The sequence below is a fragment of the Schistocerca piceifrons genome, chromosome 2 (genome assembly GCF_021461385.2).
Source record: "Schistocerca piceifrons isolate TAMUIC-IGC-003096 chromosome 2, iqSchPice1.1, whole genome shotgun sequence".
Taxonomy (NCBI): Eukaryota; Metazoa; Arthropoda; class Insecta; order Orthoptera; family Acrididae; genus Schistocerca; species Schistocerca piceifrons.
This window is the reverse complement of record NC_060139.1, coordinates 613,168,998-613,194,407: the sequence shown is the minus strand read 5'-3', so window position 1 is coordinate 613,194,407 and position 25,410 is coordinate 613,168,998. Positions and strand designations below refer to the sequence as shown.

The 25,410-nt window shown below is 39.3% G+C and overlaps 1 protein-coding gene across 1 annotated transcript in view; it reads right to left on the bottom strand.

Moving 5' to 3' along the window:
• The window catches only part of LOC124776403 (peroxisome biogenesis factor 1), a 388,232-nt gene that overhangs the window by 348,021 nt on the left and 14,801 nt on the right, over window positions 1–25,410 (bottom strand). The window contains 3 exon segments of the mRNA XM_047251383.1: window positions 1,398–1,517; window positions 1,520–1,627; window positions 12,760–12,848. Coding sequence (XP_047107339.1) covers window positions 1,398–1,517; window positions 1,520–1,627; window positions 12,760–12,765 — 234 coding nt within the window. The 5' untranslated portion in view covers window positions 12,766–12,848.

Sequence of the window (25,410 nt, the reverse complement as noted above, 5' to 3'; positions counted from 1 at the left end):
GGGGAGAAGATATGCTGTGTTTCCGGTGTCTCCTACAATGACACCAACACCCAATGTCACACTGCTATGCAGGTCATCACTCCAGCTCCACAGGCACACCAGTGGAAGTCAGCCGAATTTCACCTGGCCAAGGAAGCACACTAGTACCAAGGGCACACAGAAGAGCAGTAGAAGCTCCCACCCTTTGGTGCATCTGCCACACCATTTTCCTCAACCAATCCAAAACCACATTGCTAAACCAATAGCTATCTAATAGTCATTCATCACATGGGTATAACTGCCATCACCCGGAGAGCAGCAAGCAGTTCCATCTCCACCAGCAGAAGGAGAAGTTTGTCAGCACCACGCTGCCACCCAGACTCGACATTGCCCTTGCCACCCAGGACCAACATGCATCACTACACAGGGCTCAAGTTGTGGACTCTGAAGTTGGAGCTCCTTGTATTGCTCATGAGATGGGACTTTAATTTTCTGCCTACTGTGCATGTGTATGAAGAGTCTTTTTCTTTTGCAAGAGAACTTTTCAGAGGATAGTCTCACACCAAGATTTATTTATGCTGTTTTCCCTGAACTTTAAGTTGTCAAAGAAGTAATTCCTTTATTTTCAAGAAGGATTTTTTTATTTGTTTTGAACTGCTAACAGAGCACAGAACTTACATTTGAAACCATAAATTGATTGCGCCAATAAATTGATGAGTGAATGTAATCTCTGAGTTACTGTAACTGTGCCCCAAACCAGGACACTTCAAAGTCCATGGAAAATTAAAGCTTCATATCACTCCTTGGGGCATGCTTGAAGAGCACAACCATCAGCACACTGCACGCAAAAGAAGGGAACCAATTTAGATGCCCAACCAATTTAGAGACCCACACTCTAACACAGTTTCCACTTGCCACATACAGTCAATGCAGCGTGTATTCTTCATAGCCTAAGAATATTCAATTTGAAAACACAGTTCAGCTATGTGCATTCTAGATCTGGCATTGTCTCATATAGGGTGGCAAAAACTGTCTTAAAAAACTAAGTAGAATAATTTGCAATTAAGTTTAATTGGTTAAACTATTAGCAAAAAATTGATCCATACATATTTGGAAAAGAACTAACACCTGTAATGTCTCAAGAAAAGATAATTCACACTTTATGTCAAATATTAGCACACACTATAAAATATGGTATAAGCTATTATCAAACATGTTGAAGTATGACAAGTTCAAGAATTACACTAATACACAATTAAATGACTAAGTTTTAATTGACTTTTCATTCTAGTATAGTGTGCAATATTTCTTCAAATACATTTCAGACTTTATTTTCAGTGAATATAAACAAAGGTTTTTGAGTGTCTGAGCCCAATGCAGTTAATATAGACAATATGTAACATAAATTATTCACTTACTAAAAGATCCCAGTCTTCAGATGACAGTGGTGAAACACACACTTTGCTCACTGCAGCAACATTTGGAAAATAAGAAATAAGCACTGTATCCTCATTTTTTAACCCTAGTTTCTGTGCAAAAAGACAGAGCTAACAGAAACTTCATTTTGTTCAATAGAACTGTCTGCATAAGGACTCCAAGAAACAAAAGCTACCTGCTCATTGCCATATTCCATTTTTAATCCTCCAACCTGAAATTAAAAAAAAAGATAATTTAATAATCTGAATCATAATGCTTTCCATTTCATATGCTGATATTTACAGATCAGTCTGAATATCTCAAGAATGATTTGGGAAAGGTCTACAACCACTCTTCCAAACAGCATATACAGCAAACTCCAATTTACTCTATGTAGGGAGAAACACAAACAATGAAAATACCTCTATCCTGCTCCACTCAAAATTAAGACTGTCAGCCACAGAGTTTAAACAACTATTTCAATTTATCCTCTTGGATTCCATTCATTCCATGCTTCTGAATTTAATTCGGTTGGCATTACATAGTTTCAAAATGAGTTTCAATACGGATGAGAGACTTGGAAAATTATAGTTTTCATTTGGGTTGATTTTCCTCTTCCATGGCTACTATGTTAGCTGATACTCAAAGATAAAAATGCTTTCAAGTGTCCAACAACATCAGTGAGAAAAAATAAAATATTACACACTCAAGAACTGATTAAGAAAACACCACTTGCAAGCACAATTACATTCAGTGTACCAGTAGTTTAGGGAATGGGTCATTTGCAGCCCAAAAAGCTTGCAGATACCATATCAAACAATGGAAAATCCAGGATGGAATTTAACAAAATATAGGGCTGTGTGTGTGTGTGTGTGTGTGTGTGTGTGTGTGTGTGTGTGTGTGTGTGTGTGTGGAATTTGCATGAGTGTGTGTATGAATGTTTTCTAATTTTGAAGGCCTTGTTGGCCGAAAGCTCAGTTTCCGATAGTCTTTTTGTTGTACCCATCTGCGACTCAGCATCTCTGCTACATGGTGAAAAGACTATCCTTTTCATAGTACAGCTTGCACATAAGTCTTCATGTGTATTCTTCACAGTTCATGGCTGCAGCTCTATCTAATATCAGAACAGACAGTTCAGCACTTGAGGCTCTATCACTAGATGCTCAGTAGGTTCAGTTGCATTAGGTCAAAGTTAACTTTCAACATTGCTACTGTTAACGAAAGAAGCCTATGTGATTCTGAGTCTAAGATAAAATAAAAACCATGCAAGCCTATTATGTTAAAATAGAAGGCCACTTCATTCACTCAATTAATCTGAGAGAGATAAGACTGGACAAAATAAATTGGCCATGCCCTGCCAAAGGAACCATCCCAGAATTTGCGTGGCATGATTTAGGAAACCTAAAGTAGGATAGACGGATGCAGGTTTGCACCATCATCCTTCCAAATGCAAGTCCAGGTGCTAACCACTTCACCATCTTGCTCAGTTGAGTATTGCAGATGGAGGGACATGGAAGAAGGGCGAGGGGAGGGATGGGGCAAAGAAGAGGGGCAGGTGTGTGTGTGTGTGTGTGTGTGTGTGTGTGTGTGTTTTCCAAACAAAGAATTCTTCAATGGACTCTTCATTGGGGGGGGGGGGGGGGCATTTTCTTATATAAAATTGCTCAAGACAAATTAATTACACTGGTTATTTGACAATCGAATGACCATGCTGCAAGGAAAGATTTTAATTAACTGCATTTCTTATTTAATGGAAAATAACTGAGTATGTTGTACCTCCACATAAAGCCAAATGCTTTTTCAATGCCAAAGAGTATCCCTATAAGGTGCTGTCCACGTATGTAAGCTTTCTGTAGAGCTGTCTCCAGTGGAGTCATTTTGTCTAAAATAGAACAGCACTTTCTGAAGCCACATTGCAAGGATCTGCTAAGTGTCTTACTCACCAACACCCATACTAGAGAGTAATTTACTATTCATTAAAAGGTTTACCTACACAGCATGTGACAGCAGCACAACAGTAACTGCATATGGAGGTGCTATCCTTCCCTGGTTATAAGATGGAAATCACAATGGAGTCCCTCCATGTGTCTGGGTATCATACACAGTTGAGAAGATAAAGGAGTGTTTCTTTCACATGCTATTTCTGTGGCTGTATCCTTCACAGCAGACAAGGTGTTTTCCAATACTACACAGAGAGGGTGAAGGTACAGAGGGTGGAATTACAGCCTTCTCAGCTGTAGAAATTAAAGTCCAAATACCCCCTCTCTACAGCTCCTTTTTTATGTAGGAATGTGTGATCTCTGTTTCCGAGAAACGGTATGTTATACCATGGCTTGTACTAAGTCAGCTGGAGAAATTTATGTAACCTCATCATTTATTATGGCAGAGATAGCTGTTCAGCTGGCTTTCCCATAGACCCTCCAGATTGATTCTCATACTCTTGTGTGGGATGAGGAACCATGAACCGCATTCAGTAACTCTTGTCATGACATTCCTCAGGTATCGTAATTGTTTGCCGTGTTTTTACCCTCGTTGCACAAAAGGCTGCTAAATTATCTCATGTATGTCTGGTTTCTAGCTTTCACAGCACTGCCTATACCTTCCTGATTAGAGACCAGCATTTGTTGTTCCACCACAGTATAGGTTGCCTCTTACGATGTTCCGAGATCTTTGGTGTGCATGACTCAGCCACAATATAAATTATACTTTTAACAGAACTCAACACGATCTTCATGTACAAATGTTGCAAACTGGGAACAGAGCATCCAGTATGCTCTACTGATAACTGATTTCAGCAGCTGCCTTTTTGGTTCTCTTAAATCTGAAAAGTGTGTCCAGATAGGGAAATGATCGCTTAATGCAATTCAGTCCCCACTTCTGCTCAGCAATGTCTGCGAGGGTATGTGCATAGATGGAGAGGTCAGTGGCTGAGCATGACACTGTGACTCAGCTAAAATGCACAATTTAAGACGACAATGGGATCCTCGAGAATGCAATCCCTGGATGCAGGTGCCGTTGGAACCCCTGAGTACGTGCTGTGGATTAAATCCCCAATAAGTAGGAATGGCTGGGGAGTAGTCTAGTAAGGTTTATGAGAGCCTATTTATTTAGTGGGTCATGAAGTGGTAAGTATGCAATGCACACAGTTTTCAGCAGTACTTGGATGACAACAGGTGTGTATGGCAAGCTGATGGTGAGTGGAACAAGTGGGCTGTGGTATATGCTACTAAAGAATGACACTACCCCGCCCACAGCCCTGTAACCACTAATGACATATTTCCTACGGAGGCAGTAAGTTACTAGCACAGAGGCATCAGTAGTTTTCAAGTTTATCTCCAGCAGATAAAGGCACAGTGGACTTTTCTGTGTTAGGAGTTTGAGTTCCTCCATATGCGTTCTGAGTGCACTTGCACTCCATTGAGTTATGAAAGCTACCAATCAATGATGGTTTTCTTTTTCACTTCCTCTCTTCTTTGATATCAGGTGGAAGATAATAGAGTGAAAGCTGCCAGTGACTTTGGTTCCTTGATAGGGATACCTCTGTCCACAAAGTTGCCTTTGCCATTAGAACACGACAGGACTTACCAATCCAATAGTTTTAAATTGATTTTCTTTGGCTTTGCTGGCTTTTAGCTGAACCTTTCTCTATTATTGAAGGTGATAGTGTTGGTATGGATAATGATGCAGACTTTCTGAGCTACTACAGATTTAATATTTTTGTTTGGAAGACCAACTGGCTTCTAAGTACCTGAAGGATCAGAGGAAATTTTATTTTTGCAGGTGCAGCTGCAAGTGTATGTACTTTTTCCCAACTCAGATGTCTAAATCTAGTTCAGGTTTTGTTCTTGGTGATTTTTTTAAGGGAAGTTGCATCATCTTGAACGATTTCTTAGGCTCCCCATATGGGATTCTCCTTGCCACCTACAGTTTCCAAATATTTTTTTCTTTAATGTAAACATGGCACTCCTTGCCTTTTAGATACTTTGGTGGACATGCACACAATTCATTTGTTTTGGATGCCTGTTATCTGCATCTACTACACATAGCTTCACTATTACAACTAAAAGTTAATAATAAGTCTGTGGAAATGTTAGGCATTTAAAATATTTTGTTGGGTTTGGTATTTAGAATCTAATTTCATGACAAATAAATCAAGCTGTGATATATTCTGGTAGTATGAGGGAACTAAATGCTAAAATGAACACCATAGATTTTCTAGTGACTCATTTACATTCTTCTTCATGTTCATCATCAGCATGATGTTCGCATTTGATTATTCTTCCTCCATTTCTTTGGGGTTAGGTTCCATTAGATTGTGGAATTTAATCACACCCTTGCTGAAACTGACGGTGGAACTGTGGGGTGGTGAGTAGGTAATCAAATGGTTGGTACTTTGTTATGTTATTATAAAAAGACACTTAAATTGTTTGTGCATACTTTACACCTACCTCTGCTTCTTACAAAAGCCTAATAATTATGTTTGTGGCCAGCCAGAAAGCACTGGAGAACAAACCGACCATAATTTCTAGGCTGCAAGTCCACATTACTCTTTGTACTCACTGAAAGAAAATGCTCCTACTTGCTATTGACTCAATGGCATCAGGAACTATGACTATAAACAAAAGTTTTGAGTTTTAACTGATTGATATATTCAGAAAATGTTCATACACACAAAATGTAATATTATCCCTAACGATGATAATAATATCCCTATCGGACAGCAGTACTATTAACAGTTCAGGGGCAACCTCTACGGGAAGTTCCAATTAAAATGGTCTATTGCCCTGACTTCTAATCACAAAAAATTAATTACGAGCCTTAAAAGTGGAAAATAATCTTGCCATTTGCCACACAGTTTAGTTCACATTAAGAGCAGCACACAAACAGTTGCTTCCATGAAATCTTTGCAATCTAAGATGGTGTACAGTCCTTGCAAGTTCACTTCCTACTTTTACTGAAAACAATTTCATAGAGGCACAGCAGACCGTCAGACGGAACATCTGCTATGAACCGCCTTACGCACATGTAGTAGTATCTAAATAGTCGCTTTCTCGAATTTGTATCAATCTATCTCACTGTTGTTTAACAATGTACAATCTTCTTTATTATTATATACAAAGGGTTAAGCTTGCTTTAGTTACTGAAAAAGTTTTATCTTAACTGCATTTAAACTTTGTTGGTTAGAATTTTTAGAGTCGAATCGACAGTAGAACATGACCTTTGAACCGCCTCTTTAAGGTTCCTTGTAATTATTATTATTTACAACATAGTCTTAAAATTTTGTACGGATGTTTTCTTTCCTGAATGTAATCTAGTGCTGTAATTAGAAATTTCTATTACTAATACAAATGATACCTAATCTACCATCAATAAGGACGTTTTGATTCCAAATTTTGTTTTTAGTACATAACTTCAAAACTAATAGAGGTAGCTAATCGGTGCCCACAGTTACTGTTTTTATATCAAACAAAGGCTACATACAAATTTTCATCTTTCAGTGTTTAATATTTAGCGCCTTCAATTTTCATACAAATGCTGATTTTAACCAAAATATTGCTCTGATCAAGTTGAGACTTGTAAGTTTTAGTTATGACACACTTTTGCATATCCTGAACAGTTTTTAGCTTTGTAGTCTTATTATTCGGTGCCACCCTTTTCTTTTAATTCTCAGACCTTACAAAACTGAAGAATACACGGATGAAGTTTGGAAAAGTTATTTTAATTTTTAATTTCACTCTTAGATTATGGTTCAATCCTTTGTATGTTGAGCACAAATACATTACGAAGATGTGGCGCTGGTAGAAATGAACTGTGCAAGCCCCAGTACACTCCGTGCTTCTGTATGTCTTACAATGATACAGCACTTGTTTCGCCTCACTATGTGCTGTGGTGACCAGGGACACTGACAACCCTCACAAAAGTTATGATGTGTCAGTCAAAGTAAGTAACACACACACGCTCTGTAGCAGCCATGCGGGAACATCAAGTCTAAATCCAGACTGCCAGGAGATGCACTGAAAGCTACAAATCATCAGGTACCTCACCAGGCATCAGCAAGAGGTTGATGGCCATACCACAAAACCACACCCCCATATGATCACAAGTGACTAAGGAGCAGAATGCCTCTTCCTGAAGAGTGAGTATTTAAGCCAGCCTAGGAACCAGTGTGGGTAGTTCTCAGGACCAAGAGCGGTCAGAGTGATGAGCTGACTGCTTACATTCCATCAATTAAGCTCTAATTGACGTGCCACTGGAGAAGACTGTGTCACACCAAGAATTTAGCTTGCAGTAGGCAACAGTTCTTCAAGTGCTAGATTTTTCCATTTTATTCCTGGCTGCCAGGAGTTAGTTGCAGCCTATACCTCAGAACTGTATTTAGCAGGAACCACTGAAGAGGTGGAGTTAATTTCTCATTATCCCTGTTGTAACCACCAGTGTTTTTCAAGCTAATAAAGAAGCTGTTTGTAACATCTATTGGAGCTCTCCTCAGTTGGTAACAAAAAGTATGATTTGTCACTATGCATACCAGTTAGTATATGGTTTGGAACCCAAAAGCTTAGATACTTCTTGTTGTGCAGCTGTCTCAACCAGTTAAGTGTCATTTGAATGTCAACTCATTCCTTTCACAGACCCTAGCAATTGGTTCTAAACCTTCGCAAATATCGAAAGGAAGATATTTTTAAAAGATCTGTTCTCTCTCTCTCTCTCAACTTTTTCTTTTTCTGTGAGTTGTAAGTCTTCTGACTCATTTGATATGTCCTACCAAGAACTCCTCTATTCTTCATTTCGGAGTAGCACTTAAACCAAGCATCATCAATTATTTGTTGGATATGTTCGTCTCCATCTCCCCTATAGTTTTTACCCTCTACGCCTCCCTCTAGTACAGCTAAAGCTATTCCCTGGTGTTTGAACACATGTCATATCATACTGTCCCTTCTTCTGCTTAGTGTTTTCCACATTTTCCATTACTTGTTGAATAGCACATCCCAATTTCTATCAGTCCACTAAATGTTCGACATCCTTCAGAACTGTATCTCAAATGCTTCAATTCTGTTTATCAGGTTTTCCCACTGTCCAAGATTTACTTCCAAATAATTCTGTCCTGTATATGCACTTTCTCAAAAAATTCTTCCTGAATTTAAGGCATATGTTTGGTACTACTAGGCTTCTTTTAGCAAAGAATGCTCTCTTTGCCCATGACAGTTTGGTTTTTATGTACCCCTTACTTTGTTTGTAATTCCTTATTTGGCTCTGAAGATAAAAGAACTGGTTCACTTTGTGTACTTCATAGTCCCTAACTACATTGTAAGTTTATCGCTAATCTCATCTCTGTTTCATATTTCCACGGTTTATTCTTAATCCATATCCTGTGCTCATTATAGACTGTTCATTCCATGCAACGGGTCATGTATTTTTCTCATTTTCACTGAATATGGCTATGTCATCAGTGAATCTGATTGATATCCTTTCACCCTGAAGTTTAATACCACTCTGAGACTTCGTCATTACTTCCTCGATGTACAGATTGAACACTACTGGAGAAAGACTGCATCCCTGCCTTACACCATTTTTAATCTAAGCACTTCATTCTTTGCCTTCCATTCTTACTGTTCCCTCCGGGTTCTTACGGATATTGTGTACTACCTTCTAACCCAGTAGATTGTGATGGTGATGATGGACACATGACAATGGAGTATTTAACAACCCACTTAAAAAGATTTTCGAGATGAGTATGGTTAAAACAAATTAATAAAAGTTTCAACACGGATGAAATGAAATCAGTTGAGCCTTCAGAGTCATGTCATGTACAGTCCAGCGTGACAGACTGTGAATGCATTTGGTAGGCAGCCTATGACACACAGTCAGACAAAACTACTGAGCAGTCAAGGGATTCCATAATTGTAAATTGTGGTGCTCATCTACAATGTTATTAAATATATATTTTAAAATCACATACAGAGTATTTTCTTTTTTAAAATTAGTCAAGTATCAAATAATTATGACATCTGAAGAAGCCAATGTGGTAATTTACTCCACCCTTAGCATAAAATATTACTATTTGCCACATTCATTTAAAAAATATGGCCTTGTCACTCTCAGACAACTGTTGAAAAGTTGCTACAAAGGTGAGCAACCAATGGTATTGCTTGCAGGCATCTCTGGTATGGAATACATTCTGTACACCTGTCACATGACGAGTAACTGCTGTCTGAGTGTAAGCAGATGTGTGCAACTTCAGCACAGAAGTTGAGCATGAGACTTGTTCTAAATGTGCCTGTGGTCAATCTAATGGACTCATGGTGGACAGAATCCGGTACCTTACATTATGATGATCTAGCAGACACATACACTGTGCATCTCTAATAAAGTTGGGATGGAAGAGAAGCTGTATAAAACTGGAGCAGACATATTTGGTCTATGCCCCCCCCCCCTGCCCCCCACCTCCCACCCCAACCATTGTGCAACACATTAAAAATAATAAGGGCTTTGCAGGACCAATTCTCAAGTTCTGCAAATGAGGCAGCCACGTAACCTGGTCAAAACGGAAGCTCAGATAACTCACTGAATCTTTGAAATTTTAAACAGTGATCCTTATTTAAGTTCTAGGAGGTTAAAAAGGTGATGAGAGTGGTCAAAAACAAAACAAATCAACTTTTAGGGTGAAAACATAAATTCTGTTTTTCATGCCTATTTCTTCAGTCTCTTAGTCATCAGCAGCTGGTGTGTACTTGACACTACACTGGAATGTGAACTAAAAACTGACAGGTTGTTCAAAAATAAAGAAAACTTAACAGGACATCTTACTGTGGATGTAATATTAGCTATAGCCAATAAAAACAAGATCAAGCTTAAAACTCTACCTTGAGAAAATCATTTTCTTGTATAAAATTACCCAATAAAACATTGCATGCTAACTAGACATCTAAAATAACTTTGCAAAGAAAGGACCATATAAAAATAGGAAGATGCCCCTAGAAGAGTTGTGTATGCACTTGTCCAAGGATATTACGCCTCAAAGCAGTATATAGGGTTTCTCAAGGGGCAAGAGGGGGGGGGGGGGGAGGGGGGGCTTAGGGATGTCGCTTAAGTGCTGGTTGCATAGGAAACTCTGTCTAAAATCCAGACAAGACAGAATTTGACTATTCACTCCAAGGCCTCTACCACAGTCTAGTGAGGGCAACATTATGATAACTAAATAGTTATTTATGGTCTTTCCCCTGTTTAAGAAGTGGAATTAAAATAGCTTTCTTTTATGCACCACGAAATTGACCAGTTTCCTATTTTAACTTAAAAAGTTCAAAATGGATTCTCTTAGCAGTCCCAGTGATGCGCAGCAACATGCTGTAAAGCACTTTGTAGTGAAATACTCCCTTGTCATTTATTGCAATCAATGCTGAATCCAGCTACCACAAAGAGGGGGAGCAGTTATAGGCTTCATCACTGGTGGAACTTAAGTCCCTAATGTCCCTCTCAGCAAGTGCTCAGTAATGACAAAGCTGGATCTTGGCCAACAGTGGCCCTGATTTGAGTGAAGTGCTCTACCTTGGTCTGGACAATGTCTCTCTTGCTAGTCAAGAAATCTCCATTCCTCATACCAATTTTAATAGGGTACCACCCACCTGTCCCCAAAATCCTCCTAATGGTTTTCCATACATAGGTTGGTTAAGTGCAATGGCTGATGGAGTTCATAAGCTGTAGCCATGATCTCTTTTTGCTCTTCCTAAGTGTACAACAGCTTTTTGCCCTTCCCAGCTAAAAGACTGCAAGATTCTCATCCAATAGTCAATACTCGAACCTCTGCAAGGCCAGACACCTACTCCTAATTACACAGTGGCATTTGCCACTCCAACAAGGAGCAGGTGGTCTTCGTGACTGCCCTGAAAACTTTGGCATAGTTGAATCAGTAGTGTGGTGGATGGTGTTGAAAAGTGTGTGTGAGGACTGAAGAGCATAAGGATAGATTGATGGTAGAGAATGACCCACTGGCAGTACTGAAGCGCGTGTTTTCCTCCCCATTCAGGAGAAAGCTATTTTTGGACAACATAAGAGCCTCAACAGCTTAACCCTGGGGACATCTGGTGGTGGAGCCCCACAGTACATGATATGTGGTTAAGCCTCCACAAAGAAGGAACAGCCAAGGGACCTGTGTGATGAGGTTGCAGAGGGGCTCACCCTCTGGAGCTAAATTCAATGGCAAGTAAAGGGAGTATAAGGTCTTCCCATATGGCACATGTGCACCTTTGCATTAACTGCTTGCAAGCGGGTGTGTAAGAGAGAGTCTTTTACAGAGATGGTGACACCTTCTTTAGCTATTTCCCTACTTAGGTCATCCTTTCTGTGGAAGCTAAACTTATCAGCCAGTATATTATGACCATTGCTCTACTATAGATATAAACCCATCCAGGTGATAGCAGGGTCACCTGACGAGGAATGTCTGTTAGTCAGACACATACATGATGCATGTAGTATCAATGAGCATGCTGTCCGTGTGTAGAACGGGGAAGATGCGGGATCCATCTGAGTTTGACATGGGGCAGATTTTGATGGCCTAGAGACTCAGCGCAAGCATTTCAGAAATAGTGTGAACTGTCAGGCATTCAAGGAGTGCTGCGTTGAGTGTCTTCAACACGTGTTGAAACCAAGTCCAGACGATGTGGGGTTGGGTGGCCAACCCTCATCACAGATGTTGGACACCATAGGCTGCGCAGATTGGTAAAATATGACAGGTAGCAAACTGTGGTGGAACTAACATCAAGCTTTAATGCTGGGTAGAGTACAAGTGTGCCTGAACACACAGTTCATGGAACACTCCTAACGACAGGCCTCCACAGCAGAAGACCCATGGATATGCCAATGTTAACATCACGACACTGGCATCTATGAATGAAACAGGCATGTGACCATCAGCACTGGATGTTGGTGCAGTGGCAGAGCATTGCATGGTCTGATGAATCCCGATACCTTCTTCATCATGCCAATGGAAGGACACAAATCTATCATCTTCCAGGGGAACAGCTCCTTGATATTTGTGCTCCAGGACAGAGACAAGTTGGCGGCTGCTCCACTAAGCTCTGGGAAACATTCACGTGGGTATCCATGAGTCCAGTGGAGCTTGTGAGAGGCCCCATGACGGTCAAGTAGTACCATACACTGGTTACAGACCACATACAACCCTACATGACAAATGTATTTCCCAACGGCAGTGGCATTTTTCAACAAGATAACACACGACCCATGGTCTAGGGGTAGCATCTGTGATTAGTAATAAAAACGTCCTCAATCCTCAGTTTGAACTCTGCTACCGCTTAAATTTTTAATAAAAATCAGTAACGGTGGTAGAAGACTTCCGGCATAAGAACTTACCCTCATTCTGCCAACGGCCTTGTCAAAGAGGTCGGAGGAGACGACAAAGGTTCAGGGTACTCTCTTGCCCATGAGATGAGAAACGGCCCCTAGAAGTGGAAGAATTAGCAATGATCAACAGCATGAAGATGCAGAAGGCATTAAAGACACGTAATGTGTATCCACAGAACATGTGGTCTGTAACTGGAAACGTGTTATGATGATCTCTCCACTGGAAAAAGATTCCGGAATAGTCTCCCTTTCATATCTCTGGGAGGGGACTTCTAAGAGGAAGGTGGCCATGAGAAAAAGATTGAGTAACCAATGAAAGGATAATGTTCTACAATTCAGAGCGTGCAATGTCAGAAGCTAGAAAATCTGAAAAGGAAATTGAAAAGGCTTAATCTAGATATAGCAGGGGTCCGAGAAGTGAAACGGAAAGAAGACAAGGATTTCTGGCCAGGTGAGTACAGGTAACATGAACAACAGCAGAAAATGGTATAACAGAAGTAGTATTGAATAGGAAGGTAGGACAGAGATTGTGTTACTGTGAACAATTCAGTGATAGGGTTGTTCTCATCAGAATCGACAGAAACCAACATCGACAATGATAGTTCAGGTATACATGCCGACGTTGCAAGCTGAAGATGAAGAGAGAGAGAAGGTATACAGAGGATATTGAATGGGTAATTCAGTATGTGAAGGGAGAGGAAAATCTAACAGTCATGGTGGACTGAAATGCGGTTGTGGGGGATGGAGTAGAAGAAAGAGTTACAAAAGAAATGGGCTTGGCACAAGGAATGAGAGAGGAGAATGATTAACTGAATTATGTTATAGATTTCAGGTAGTAATAGCAAATACTCTGTTCAAGAATCACAAGAGGAGGAGGAATACTTGGAAAAGGCCGGGAGGTATGGGAAGATTTCAATTAGATTTCAAAATTAGATAGTGGATTGTCACGCATATCCAGGAGCAAGTATAGACTAAGATCACAATGTAGTAGTGGTGATGAATAGGCTGAAGTTTAAGACATTAATCAGGAAGAATCAATAAACAAAGAAGTGAGATATGGAAGTAATAAGGAATGAAGAGATATGCTTGAAGTCCTCTAAGGCTATAGATACTTCAATAGGGAATAGCTCAATGGGTAACACAGCTGAAGAGGAATGGACAACTCTAAAAGGGGTAGTCACAGAAGTTGGAAAGAAAAACATAGGTACAAAAAGGTAACTCGAAGAAACCATGGGTAACAGAAAAAGAAATACTTCAGTTGATCGACGAAAGAAGGAAGTTCAAAATGTTCTGGGCAATTCACAAATACAGAAATACAAGTTGCTGAGGAATGAAATAAGTAGGAAGAGCAGTGAAGCTAAGGCAAAATGGTTGCATGAGAAAAAGAAAAAAAAGAAAAAAAAAAGAAAAAGATTGTCAGGACGGACTCAGCACATAGAAACGTCAAAACAACTTTCAGTGAAACTAAAAGCAAGGGTGATAACATTAAGAGTACAGTGGGAATTCCACTGTCACATGCAGAGGAGAGAGCGGATAGGTGGAAAGAGTACATTGAAGGCCTCCATGAGGGGGACTATTTGTTTGATGTGATGGAAGAAGAAACAACAGTTGATTTAGAGGAGATGGGGGATCTGGTATTAGAATCATAATTTAAAAGAGCTTTGGGAGACTTAAGATCAAATAACAAAGATGTGATAGAAATATTCCACCAGAATTTCTAAAATCATTGGGAGTAGTGGCAACAAAACAACTATTCGTGTTGGTGTGTAGAATGTATGAGTCTGGCAATATACCATCTGACTTTTGGAAAAACATCATCCACACAGTTCAGAAGATTGCAAGAGCTGACATGTGACAATTATCACACAACCAGCTTGACAGCACATCTATCCAAGATGCTGACACTAATAATATACAGAAGACTGGAAAAGAAAATTGAAGATGTGTTTGGCTTTAGGAAAGGTACAGGCACCAGACAGGCAATTCTGACATTGCAGTTGATAATGAAAGACAAGAATAAAGAAAAATCAAGACATGGTCAAAGGATTTGTTGACTTGGAAAAAGCATTCGACAATATCAAATGGTGCAAGATATTCAAAATTGTGAGGAAAATAGGGGTAAGCTATAGGGAACGATGAGTAATACACAAGATGTACAAGAGCCAAGAAGGAATAACAAGAGTGGAAGACCAAGAATGAAGCGCACAGCTTAAAAAAGCTGTAAGACAGGGATCTATTCTTTCGCTACTACTTTTCGATCTATACATCGAAGAAGCAATTACAAAAATAAAAGAAAGGTTCAGCAGTGGACTTAAAGTTCAAGGTGAAAGGATATGAATGATACAATCTGCTGATGATACTGCTATCCTCAGAGAAACTGAAGAAGAATTATATTATCTGCTGAACGGAATGAACAGTCTAATGAGTGCAGAATATGGATTGAGAGTAAATCACAGAAAGATGAATGTAATGTGAAGTAGCAGAAATGAGACCAGCGAGAAACTTAACATCAGGATTGATGGTCATGAAGTTGATGAAGTTAAGGGATTCTGTTACTTAGGCAGCAAAATAAACAATGACGGACAGAGCTAGAGGACATCAAAAGCACACTAGCACTGGCAAAAAGGGCTTTCCTGGCCAAGAGAAGTCTACTAGTATCAAATATAGGAAGTAATTTCTGTGAAAGTATGTTTGGAGCTCAGAATTGTATGGAGAGAAAAATGGATTGTGGGAAAACCAGAACAGATGAGAATAAAAGCATTTGAGATGTGGTGCTACAGACAAATGCTAAAAATTAGGTGGACTGGTAAGATAAGGAGTGAGGAGGTTCTGTGCTGAATTGGAAAGGAAAGAAATATGTTGGAAACACTGACAAGAAGAACAGACAGCATGATAGGACATCTGTTCAGACATCAGGGAATAACTTCCACGGACTAGAGAGAGCTGTAGAGCAAAAAAACTGTAGAGGAAGTCAGGCATGAACACATCCAGCAAATAACTGAGGATGTAGATTGCAAGAGCTACTCTGAGATGAAGAAGTTGGCACAGAAGACGAATTCACAGCAGGCTGCAATAAGCAAATCAGAGGACTGATGGAGAAAAAAAGGTCAGGATTGTGATGGAGGGTTCGAGGCACGCAGTTGCAAGTTCCAATTGATGTACTCTCCCAACTCGCCAGATCTGAACCAAATCAAACACATCTGGGATGTGACGGAATGTGTTTCCAGAGCTCATTGCCCCCTTTCCTGGAATGTACAGGAATTAGGTGACTTATGTGTGCAGATGTGCTGCCAACTCCCTCCAGCAACCTACTAAGGCCTCATTGCTTTCATGTCATGATATGTCGCCACCATTATCCGTGCCAAAGTGGGACATAGCAGCTATTAAGTAGGTGGTCATAATATTCTGGATGATCAGTGTACAGCTTCTAAACATAGAGGGATCAGATAATTTAAAATATGTTTCCTGTAAACACAAGTGTAAAGGTCTGACCTGTGCTAAGAGTCTGACCTCCTCCACATATGTTCCAAGTCAACTTGTGTTCCACTGTAAAATGGGAGACATTTTATTGGTGAGGTTTTGTGTGTTCTTGACCGGTTTCTATCTGTCAAGTGGGGATGCTGCAACAGCATATCCCGCTGGAATGGCTTTTTGGTTCCTTCAACCACATTTCTACATCCATATTTCCTGTACTTCCATCAGCTTCATTATACAATACTAATGCAGTGTGGTCTGATGGCTTTGGACTGTTTTGTTTCACTCTCTAAACCTCTTTACCATACCTTTCCCCATCACTGGAGATGGTGGTGACTTAATCATTGGTGGCATATTACTGATCTTCAGTCTGTCTACCTGTCACTATTTGTGGCTTGTTGGTTACTTTTGATGACAATGTTATGCAAAGGATAGATTGCTACTCACCATATAGGTTTTGAGCTCCAGACAGACTCAACAGAAAAATTGCAGTCTTTTTGTTGTTCCTGTCTGCAACTCAACATCTCTTTTATATAGTGAACAGTCTTGTATCCTTTCCACAATACTGTCATTATTCCATCCTGCGTATTCCACTGATTGTTCAGTAAGCTTGTAAGATTCACATGTTGTCTGGCAGCAACTTCTCCATTGCAAGTGCACTTGCATGTGCAAGTGTCCGTGGCAACTTCAGATTATAAAGTCTGCATCAAGAAATCCTCTCTTTAAGGATGAAGTTTTTGCTACCAAAGCAAATGAGGTTACAAATCTTGGTGGTTTCTGAGTTTCAAAATAGGGATTCTCCTTGTAACTTTTATCTCCTGGATTTTCCTCTCATCCTCCAAAACTTGGCAGTCACGGCACCAAGCAGCATGACTGCTTTACACTTCAAACTAAACAGAGGAGCCGTACAAGGATTCCCATTTTGCTTGTGCCTTGGCCAAATTTACACAAAATGTCCGTCTATTGCATGCTGTAGTGGAGTGTCCATCATGTTGACATTTGGAACAATGTATTGGGTCAGGAATATATAGTCTCATTTTCAGAAGGAGGAGTGCTACTGTAGTAAGCTCAGCCAACACAGGAGAACTAGAGAACGAATGCAGACATCTTTTCCAATTTAACATTCTCTCACATCACTTAATTTTTAACATTCATCACAGTAAGATGTTCTCACTCTTTCCTCAGCTGCTTTAACTCAATATCCATTAGGCTTCCACAAGTGAAAAACCCTTGCTAGAAAGAAAGATTGTTGTGATGTTTTATCACAACTCGGTATTCTCAAAAATCTTTCACTGTCTCCAAGACTTCAGCTTGGTGTGATGTGGCAGTTTCCACCATTAGTGTGCCATTCCTAAGACACCTGATAAATTTTTGTGTGACTGGTATACACTGTAGTCCAACATATATGTAGAAAGTTTTTCAAAGCTTACCTCCTGTCTTAGATTAGATTAGATTAGATTTACTTTCATTCCAATTGATCCGTAGTGAGGAGGTCCTCCTGGATGTGGAACATGTCAGAAAAACAACAATACATGACAAATATTTACAACTAAAACAAATAAGCTAATGTACCATTCCACAGGTCCCAAGTGGAATGATCGTCATTTTTAATGAACACTAAGAGTCATTTTACAAATACTAATGCACTGAATTTAAAATAAAAAACGTTTTTTATTTATTTATAAGGTAATAAACATGTAATACAACTACTGTAATACTTATTTACAATGAACACATTACTGCACTGAAATGGTGCAGAAGTTAGATTATACTTACACACACACACACACAAATTTTCAGTGAACACATTACTGCACTGAAATTGTGCAGAAGTTATGTTGTACTTATATACAAATCAGTTGGTTTTACTAAGAAATTCATCAATGGAGTAGGAGTTGGCCACCAATAAATCCTTTAGGCTTCTCTTAAACTGAATTTCATTGGTTGTTAAGCTTTTTATGGCTGCTGGCAAGTTATTGAAAATGTGTGTTCCTGAATAATGCACACCTTTTTGTACAAGACTAAGTGACTTTAAATTCTTGTGAAGATTATTCTTATTTCTAGTATTGATTCCATGAATTGAGCTGTTGGTTTGAAAAAGTGATATATTTTTAATGACAAATTTCATTAAGGAATAAATATACTGGGAAGCTGTAGTTAGTATCCCTAGTTCCCTAAACAGGCTTCTGCAGGATGTTCTTGAGTTCACACCACATATAATTCTTACTGCACGTTTTTGTGCCTGGAAAACTTTAGCTTGGCTTGATGAATTACCCCAAAAAATAATCCCATATGACATTATGGAATGAAAGTAAGCATAGTATGCCAGCTTTTTCATTTTTATATCCCCTACGTCTGACAAAATTCGCATTGCAAACAGAGATTTGTTAAGACGCTTCAGCAGTTCTGTGGTGTGCTCCTCCCAATTGAATTTATTATCAAGCTGTAATCCCAAGAATTTAACACTGTCCACTTCTTCTATCTTCTTGTCATCATATGTTAGACATATACTCTTGGGACACCCCTTACAAGTTCTGAACTGCATGTAGTGTGTTTTTTCAAAGTTTAGTGACAAAGAATTGGCTAGGAACCAGTGATTAATGTCCACAAATATTTTATTGGCTGATCTTTCTAAGACTACACTTGATTTGCTATTTATTGCAATGTTTGTATCATCGGCAAACAAAACAAACTTGGCATCTGGTAATGTTACTGATGAAAGGTCATTGATATACACAAGAAAAAGTAAGGGCCCCAAAATGGAACCTTGTGGGACCCCACACGTAATTAGTTCCCAGTTGGATGATGCCTGATAGACATGTATCAAGCTCTTTCCTAATAACACCCTTTGTTTCCTGCCAGAGATATAAGATTTGAACCATTTTGCAGCATTTCCTGTTACACTATAATATTCTAGTTTACTTAAAAGGATATTGTGATTTATACAGTCAAATGCCTTTGATAGATCACAAAATATACCAGTTGCCTGCAATTTTTTGTCTAATGAATTAAGCACATTTTCACTGTAAGTGAAGATAGCCTTCTCAATATCAGAACCTTTTAGAAATCCAAACTGTGACTTTGACAGTATGTTATTTGAGATAAGATGGTTATAAAGACGACGGTACATTACTTTTTCGAAAATTTTTGAGAATGCTGGTAACAGTGAAATTGGACGGAAATTTGATGCTATTTCTTTATCTCCCTTCTTAAACAGTGGCTTAACTTCAGCATATTTCAGCCATTCAGGAAATATTCCACTGATAAACGACTGGTTACACAGATAGCTTAATATGTTACTTAGCTCAGAATCACATTCTTTAATTAACTTTGTTGATATTTCATCATACCCACTAGATGTTTTTGATTTTAAAGATTTTATGATGGACATTATTTCTGTTGGGGTAGTGAGGGTCAAATTCATATTATGGAAATTACTTGAAATGTCTGGTCTAAGGTAATCCATAGCAGCATCTACCGAACCTGACAACCCCATCTTTTCAGTATTAACATTTAACAGAAGGAACTGCATGTCATGGTCTGAGAGGCCATTGGCTATTGGTTTTGTAATATAATTTTGTTCATTGGACTTTTCTATAAAGATATTATCAATGGCTGTTTGTGAGCAAGTGGCTACCCTAGTGGGGAACTTTACTGTGGGAATTCTGAGACCTCGTAAGTGGCCTATTACTATATGGAATTCTTTTCTAAGCCAAAGATCGCAATGGGTGTTAACACACCCAGACAGTATGCCCTTCTTCCCTTTTAGGGTGTTCCTTTTTATCTGTTGAATTTGTCGTGGAGTTCCACAGGCAGCTTTGAAATAAACTTCCACTCAGGCAAAGCCCCCACTTGGCTGGGTAAGCCTTATACACCTGAGATGATAGATTTCCCATAAGTTATACGCTAATGGCTGTTCCATCTCATCGGTGCACAGCACACTTTAGTATTGAGGTTTCTTTCATAGAAGTTTGTACCACACAGGCAATCTGCACCATTAAGCTGAGATTTCTGGTCCCTGTGACACAATATTCCACTACCACACTGTACAGTGGTCATTGAATCCTGCCCAAAGTTTATGGTTATACAGGACTGGCAACACACACAGTCTCCAGATCAGGAAACTAGGTTTGGTAAACTCATACCTAGCAAATGAAAGTTCAGCTGGAGAAGTTGCTGCCAGACAACCATCTGGCACAGCCCTGGAAGCAAATATAGCTTATTGAATGCCATGGATACAACTAGCATTACCTCCCCTCCCTCCCTCTTTCCCACAAGCTTATACCAATTTTTTTGAGAATTTTGACCACCTTGCACCTTTTTACAATGCTGAATGCTTTTTTACAATGTAAAATTCCATGTAAGTGTTTTGTCTCCATTATCAAGTCTTATGCCAGAACTGCCACTGGTGTCTTTACTTTTCCTCAGGCCAAACTGACAGTTGTCTAACAGGTCCTCAATTTTCAAGCTCTGGGAAACTATTATTATAGAACCAGTCTCCTCCTCCTCCCCCCCCCCTCTCCCCCTGTCTTGCAAATTGCCATGTATTTCTTCTTCTGACACATCCACAGACACTTCCTCCCTCAAAGAGGCAATTGATGTACTTTTTTGAAAGACATTTTGCCATTTGACTTAATTGTTCATCTATTTCCACAGTCATAATTTTGGCTTTACAGCCATTCTCAAGTGCATTCTGAAACATTAAAAGAAGCCTGCCCTAACATGCCCTTGAGAATGGCTAAAAAGCCAATATCATGGCTGAGTAAAATAAATTAACAATTAACTGTCAAAAGGCGGAAACATATTTCAAAAAATAGTATTCCCAAAGAAAAGATCATTAATCACCATACTCTTTTCACTTGTCTGTTCTCTCTCTCTCTCTCTCTCTCTCACACACACACACACACACACACACACACACACACACACACACACACACACACACACTCTCTCTCTCTCTCTCTCTCTCTCTCCCCTCTGTGTTTAACAGTGAAATCCCTTTTGCACTCTTAATGCCTTTGTTTTTGCTTTTGATTCTACTGAGAGTTATATTAACTTTTCTATGTGCTGAATTTGTTCTTCCAAATAACAATATCTTTCTTGATTTCTTCATATTTTTTTGTATCTATTTTGTTTTGCTTCCCTACACTTCCCATTGATTCAATATCTAAGAGACTTTGCTAAATACCTCTCTTTTCATTATCATTTTTGTATTCCCTTCTTTCTTTGATGAACTACTTCTTAACAGTTATTTGTGTTTATCTGTATAACTTCTTAGGGAAACAAATAGTAGAAATGGGTAGGGCCAAGTTATATACAGTGGGAGGTAGTGGGGAGTATTTGGTCAGCTGAGTATTGGAAAATCAACACAGATTGAATAGAGGTATTTCAGTAGTAGGTCTCGTATTTGTAATGAATAAAACAATAGGAATGTAAGTGAGTTACTATGAATAGCATATCTTGTAGTCAAGATCAATATAAAGTCAACACTATCCACATTAGTACAAGATTATATGCTTCCTAGCTCCACAGATGATGTACAGATTGAACAAAATGTATGATAAGATCAAAGAAATTATTCAGATCATTAAGGGAGATAGTAATTTAATTGTCACAGGTAACTGGAATTTAATAATAGGAAAATTAACAGCAGAACATGGACTGGGGGAAAGGAATGAAATGGGAAGTTGCCTGATAGAATTCAGCACAGAGGAAAATTTAATCATCATTAACACTTTGAACTTCTTGATAGATTGTCTTCCATGTTGGATAATAAAATTAACCTCACACACAAATTGAAATCATGTCTGCTTGACAACTCCTTGTACTCCAAAGAAAAATTCTGAATCTACATCTACATTTACAAACATAATCCGCAAGCCACTGTACTGTGTTTGTCGGAGAGTACCACATACCACTACCAGTCGTTTCCTTTCCAAACAGAGTGAGGGAAAAACAACTATCTATAAACGTCCATTTGTGCTCTAATCTCTCTCACCTTGTCTTAATGGTCCTTACGCAAAATGAACACTGGCGACAGTGGAATTTTTCTGCAGTCAGCCTCAAATGCTGGTTCTTTAAATTTTCTCAATAATGCCTCACAAAAAACAATGCCTTGTTTCCTCCGGGGATTCCCATTTTTTAGTTCATGAAGCATCTCCATAGTACTTGTATGCTGACGGAACCTACCTGCAACAAATCTAGAAGCATGCCTCTGAATTGCATCAATGCCTTCCTTTAATCCGACCTGGTGGGGAGTTCAAATACTCTAGCAGTGTTCAAGAATGGGTCACACTAGTGTCCTATACACCATTGCCTTTAAAGGTCAGCTACACTTGCCCAAAGATTCTCCCAATAAAATGAAGTTAGTTATTCAGCTTCCTACTATCAACCTGATGTGCTTACTCCATTTCATATTGCTTTCCAGTTTTATGCCTAGACATTTAATCGACATGACTGTGTCGAGCAGCACACAATTAATGGTGTATTTGAATGTTACAGGATTGTTTCTGTTACTCATTTACATTAACCTTCATTTTGCTACCCTTAGAGCAAGCTGCCACTCATCACACTAAATAGAAATTCTGTCCGAGTCAACCTGTATCCTCCTACAGTCACTCCGTTAGACACCTTCCTGCATGCCATAGCATCATCAGCAAACAGCTGTAAATTGCTGCTCAACTTGTTGATCAGATCATTTACGTACATAGAGAGAAAAGAGCAGTCATATCACAGTTCCCTGTGTCACTCCTGACAATGCCCTTGTTTTTGATGAATACTCACCATTGAGGACAACATACTGAGATCTTTGAGACACTCACATATCTGTGAAACTGATCCATATGCTCACATCTTCGTCAACACTCTACAGTCAGGCATCATGGCAAACGCTTTCTGGAAATCTAGGAATATGAAACCTGCCTGTTGCCCTTCATCCATGGTTTGCAGAATATCATATCAGAAAAGGGCAAGCTGAATTTCGCATCAGCAATAGTTTCTAAATCTGTGCTGCTCTGGCGACAGAAGATTTTTCTGTCTGAAGGAAATTTATTACAAGAATGTGTAGTAGTATGACTTGGTCTGTGTGTGTGTGTGTGTGTGTGTGTGTGTGTGTGTGTGAGAGAGAGAGAGAGAGAGAGAGAGAGAGAGAGAGAGAGAAGGGGCACACAGGGGAAGGGGGGGAAGGGAAGAGATATTGGACATAGTTCAGTACAAATCACTGTATGCACGGTAAAAGAAAACTAAAAAAACATAAAACTGTCTTATTCAGCATCACAGTGAGAGGTTGCAATTATTACCCACAAACACCTTAAACCAGAAGTCTTTGGCCACCACTGATGATGATGATTTTATTGAAAATTTAAGCAGTGGCTGCAAACTGATACCCAGACCTATGATGTTTTGATTAGTTGTCAAGTAAACTACCATTAGATCTCATAACTACCACAAATGAATTTTTGTAAACATGTGCTCTGTTGCTTTCTTTACATAAATTCTTTTGATTTGATCAATTGGGAGGACTATCCACGCAAGTTCTCTGTTGGTTGGATGTCAGTAGTCCAGAACAGTTTACTCTTCCTGTGAAGAATTTGAATATGAGCAGTAGCAATAACTTTATTTCCATGACGCTACATTCAGCAGATAACAATGCACAAACATGTGGAAATGTAGGAAAGTAAGGTGAGACCTAGATAAATACAAGGAACCAGAGACTGTTCAGAGTTTCAAAGAGAGTATTATGCAATGGAAACCAGGAAAGGAATACAACAGAAGTTGAATGGATAACTTTGTAACATGAAATACTAAAGGCAGCAGAGGATTGAATATACAAAAAGAGAACTCCACAGAAATCCTTGGATAACACAAGATGTACTGAATTTAATTGGTGTGCAGCAAAAGCGAATACAGACATCTAAATATATGAGATAGACAGAAAACACAAAATGGCTAAGCAGGAATGGGTAGAGGACAAATGCAACACTGTACAAGCATATGTAACTAGAGGAAAGATGAATACCGTCTATATGAAAAATAAAGAGATCTGTGGAGAAATGAGGAGCACTTTTATTAATATCAAGAGCTCAGGTAGTAAACCAGTACTCAGCAAAAAAGGGAAAGCTGAAAGTGGAAGGCATAATGTAGATGAAGATGGGATGGGGGAAACAACACTACCAGAAGAATTTTCCACAGCACTGAAACATCTCAGTCGAAAAACAAGATCCCTGGAGTAAATGATGTTCACTCAGTATTATTGAGATCCTTGGGAAAGCCAGCGACAATAAAATTATTCCACCACATTTGCAGGATGTATCAGCCAGGCAAAAGACCTGCAGACTTCAAAAAGAATGTAATAATTCCATTTCCAAAAAAAAGGGAGATACTGGCAGGTCCAAATATTACTGAACCCCTAGTTTAATAAGTCATGGTTGCAAAATACTGAAAATACCAATAATTAAGATAAGAATTGAAAAACTGATAGAAACTGATCATGGGCAGGATGTTTGCGTTCTGGAGGATTGTAGGACCACCCAAGACAATACTGACCTTAAAAATTATTTTAGAAGATAGGCTATAAAGAAAGCAAATCAACATTAATACGCTGCCCAGTCACATTAATATAACCACTTGTCAAAACCCTGAATAACCACCTTTTGCAGCATGGACTGCTGCGAGATAAGCAGGAAGAGAGTCAATGAGGTTTTAGAAGCTCTGACAGGGATGTGGAGCCAGTCTGACTCCAGTGCCATTGCTGGTGTGCTAGGTAACTCGGTTGAGGAACAGACCACTTCAGATGGTCCCACTAGGATGGGTGGGAAGCATCTTGGGTAGGAAGTCCTTCATTTCAGGGCATGATGATTGGTAATCAAAGTCACAGTAAAGGATGTAGATCAGTTGTTCCAGTCCTAGGATGGTACTGGGTGATGAAGGGGACACTCCTTTGTGGCTGGTTGTTGGGGTGGTGGGAGGACTGGAGGTGTGAGGGCAAATGCAATGAGAGATTTGTTTGTGGACTAGGTTTTGGGGATAGTGCCTGTCAGTGAAGGCCTTGGTGAGACCATCAGAATACTGAGCAATGGAGTTTTTGTCACTGCAGATATGCTGTCCCTGGTTGGCCAGGTTGTATGGGACAGATTTTTTCTTTGTGAAAGGGAGGACAGCTGTCAAAATGGTGGTACTGTTGGTGAC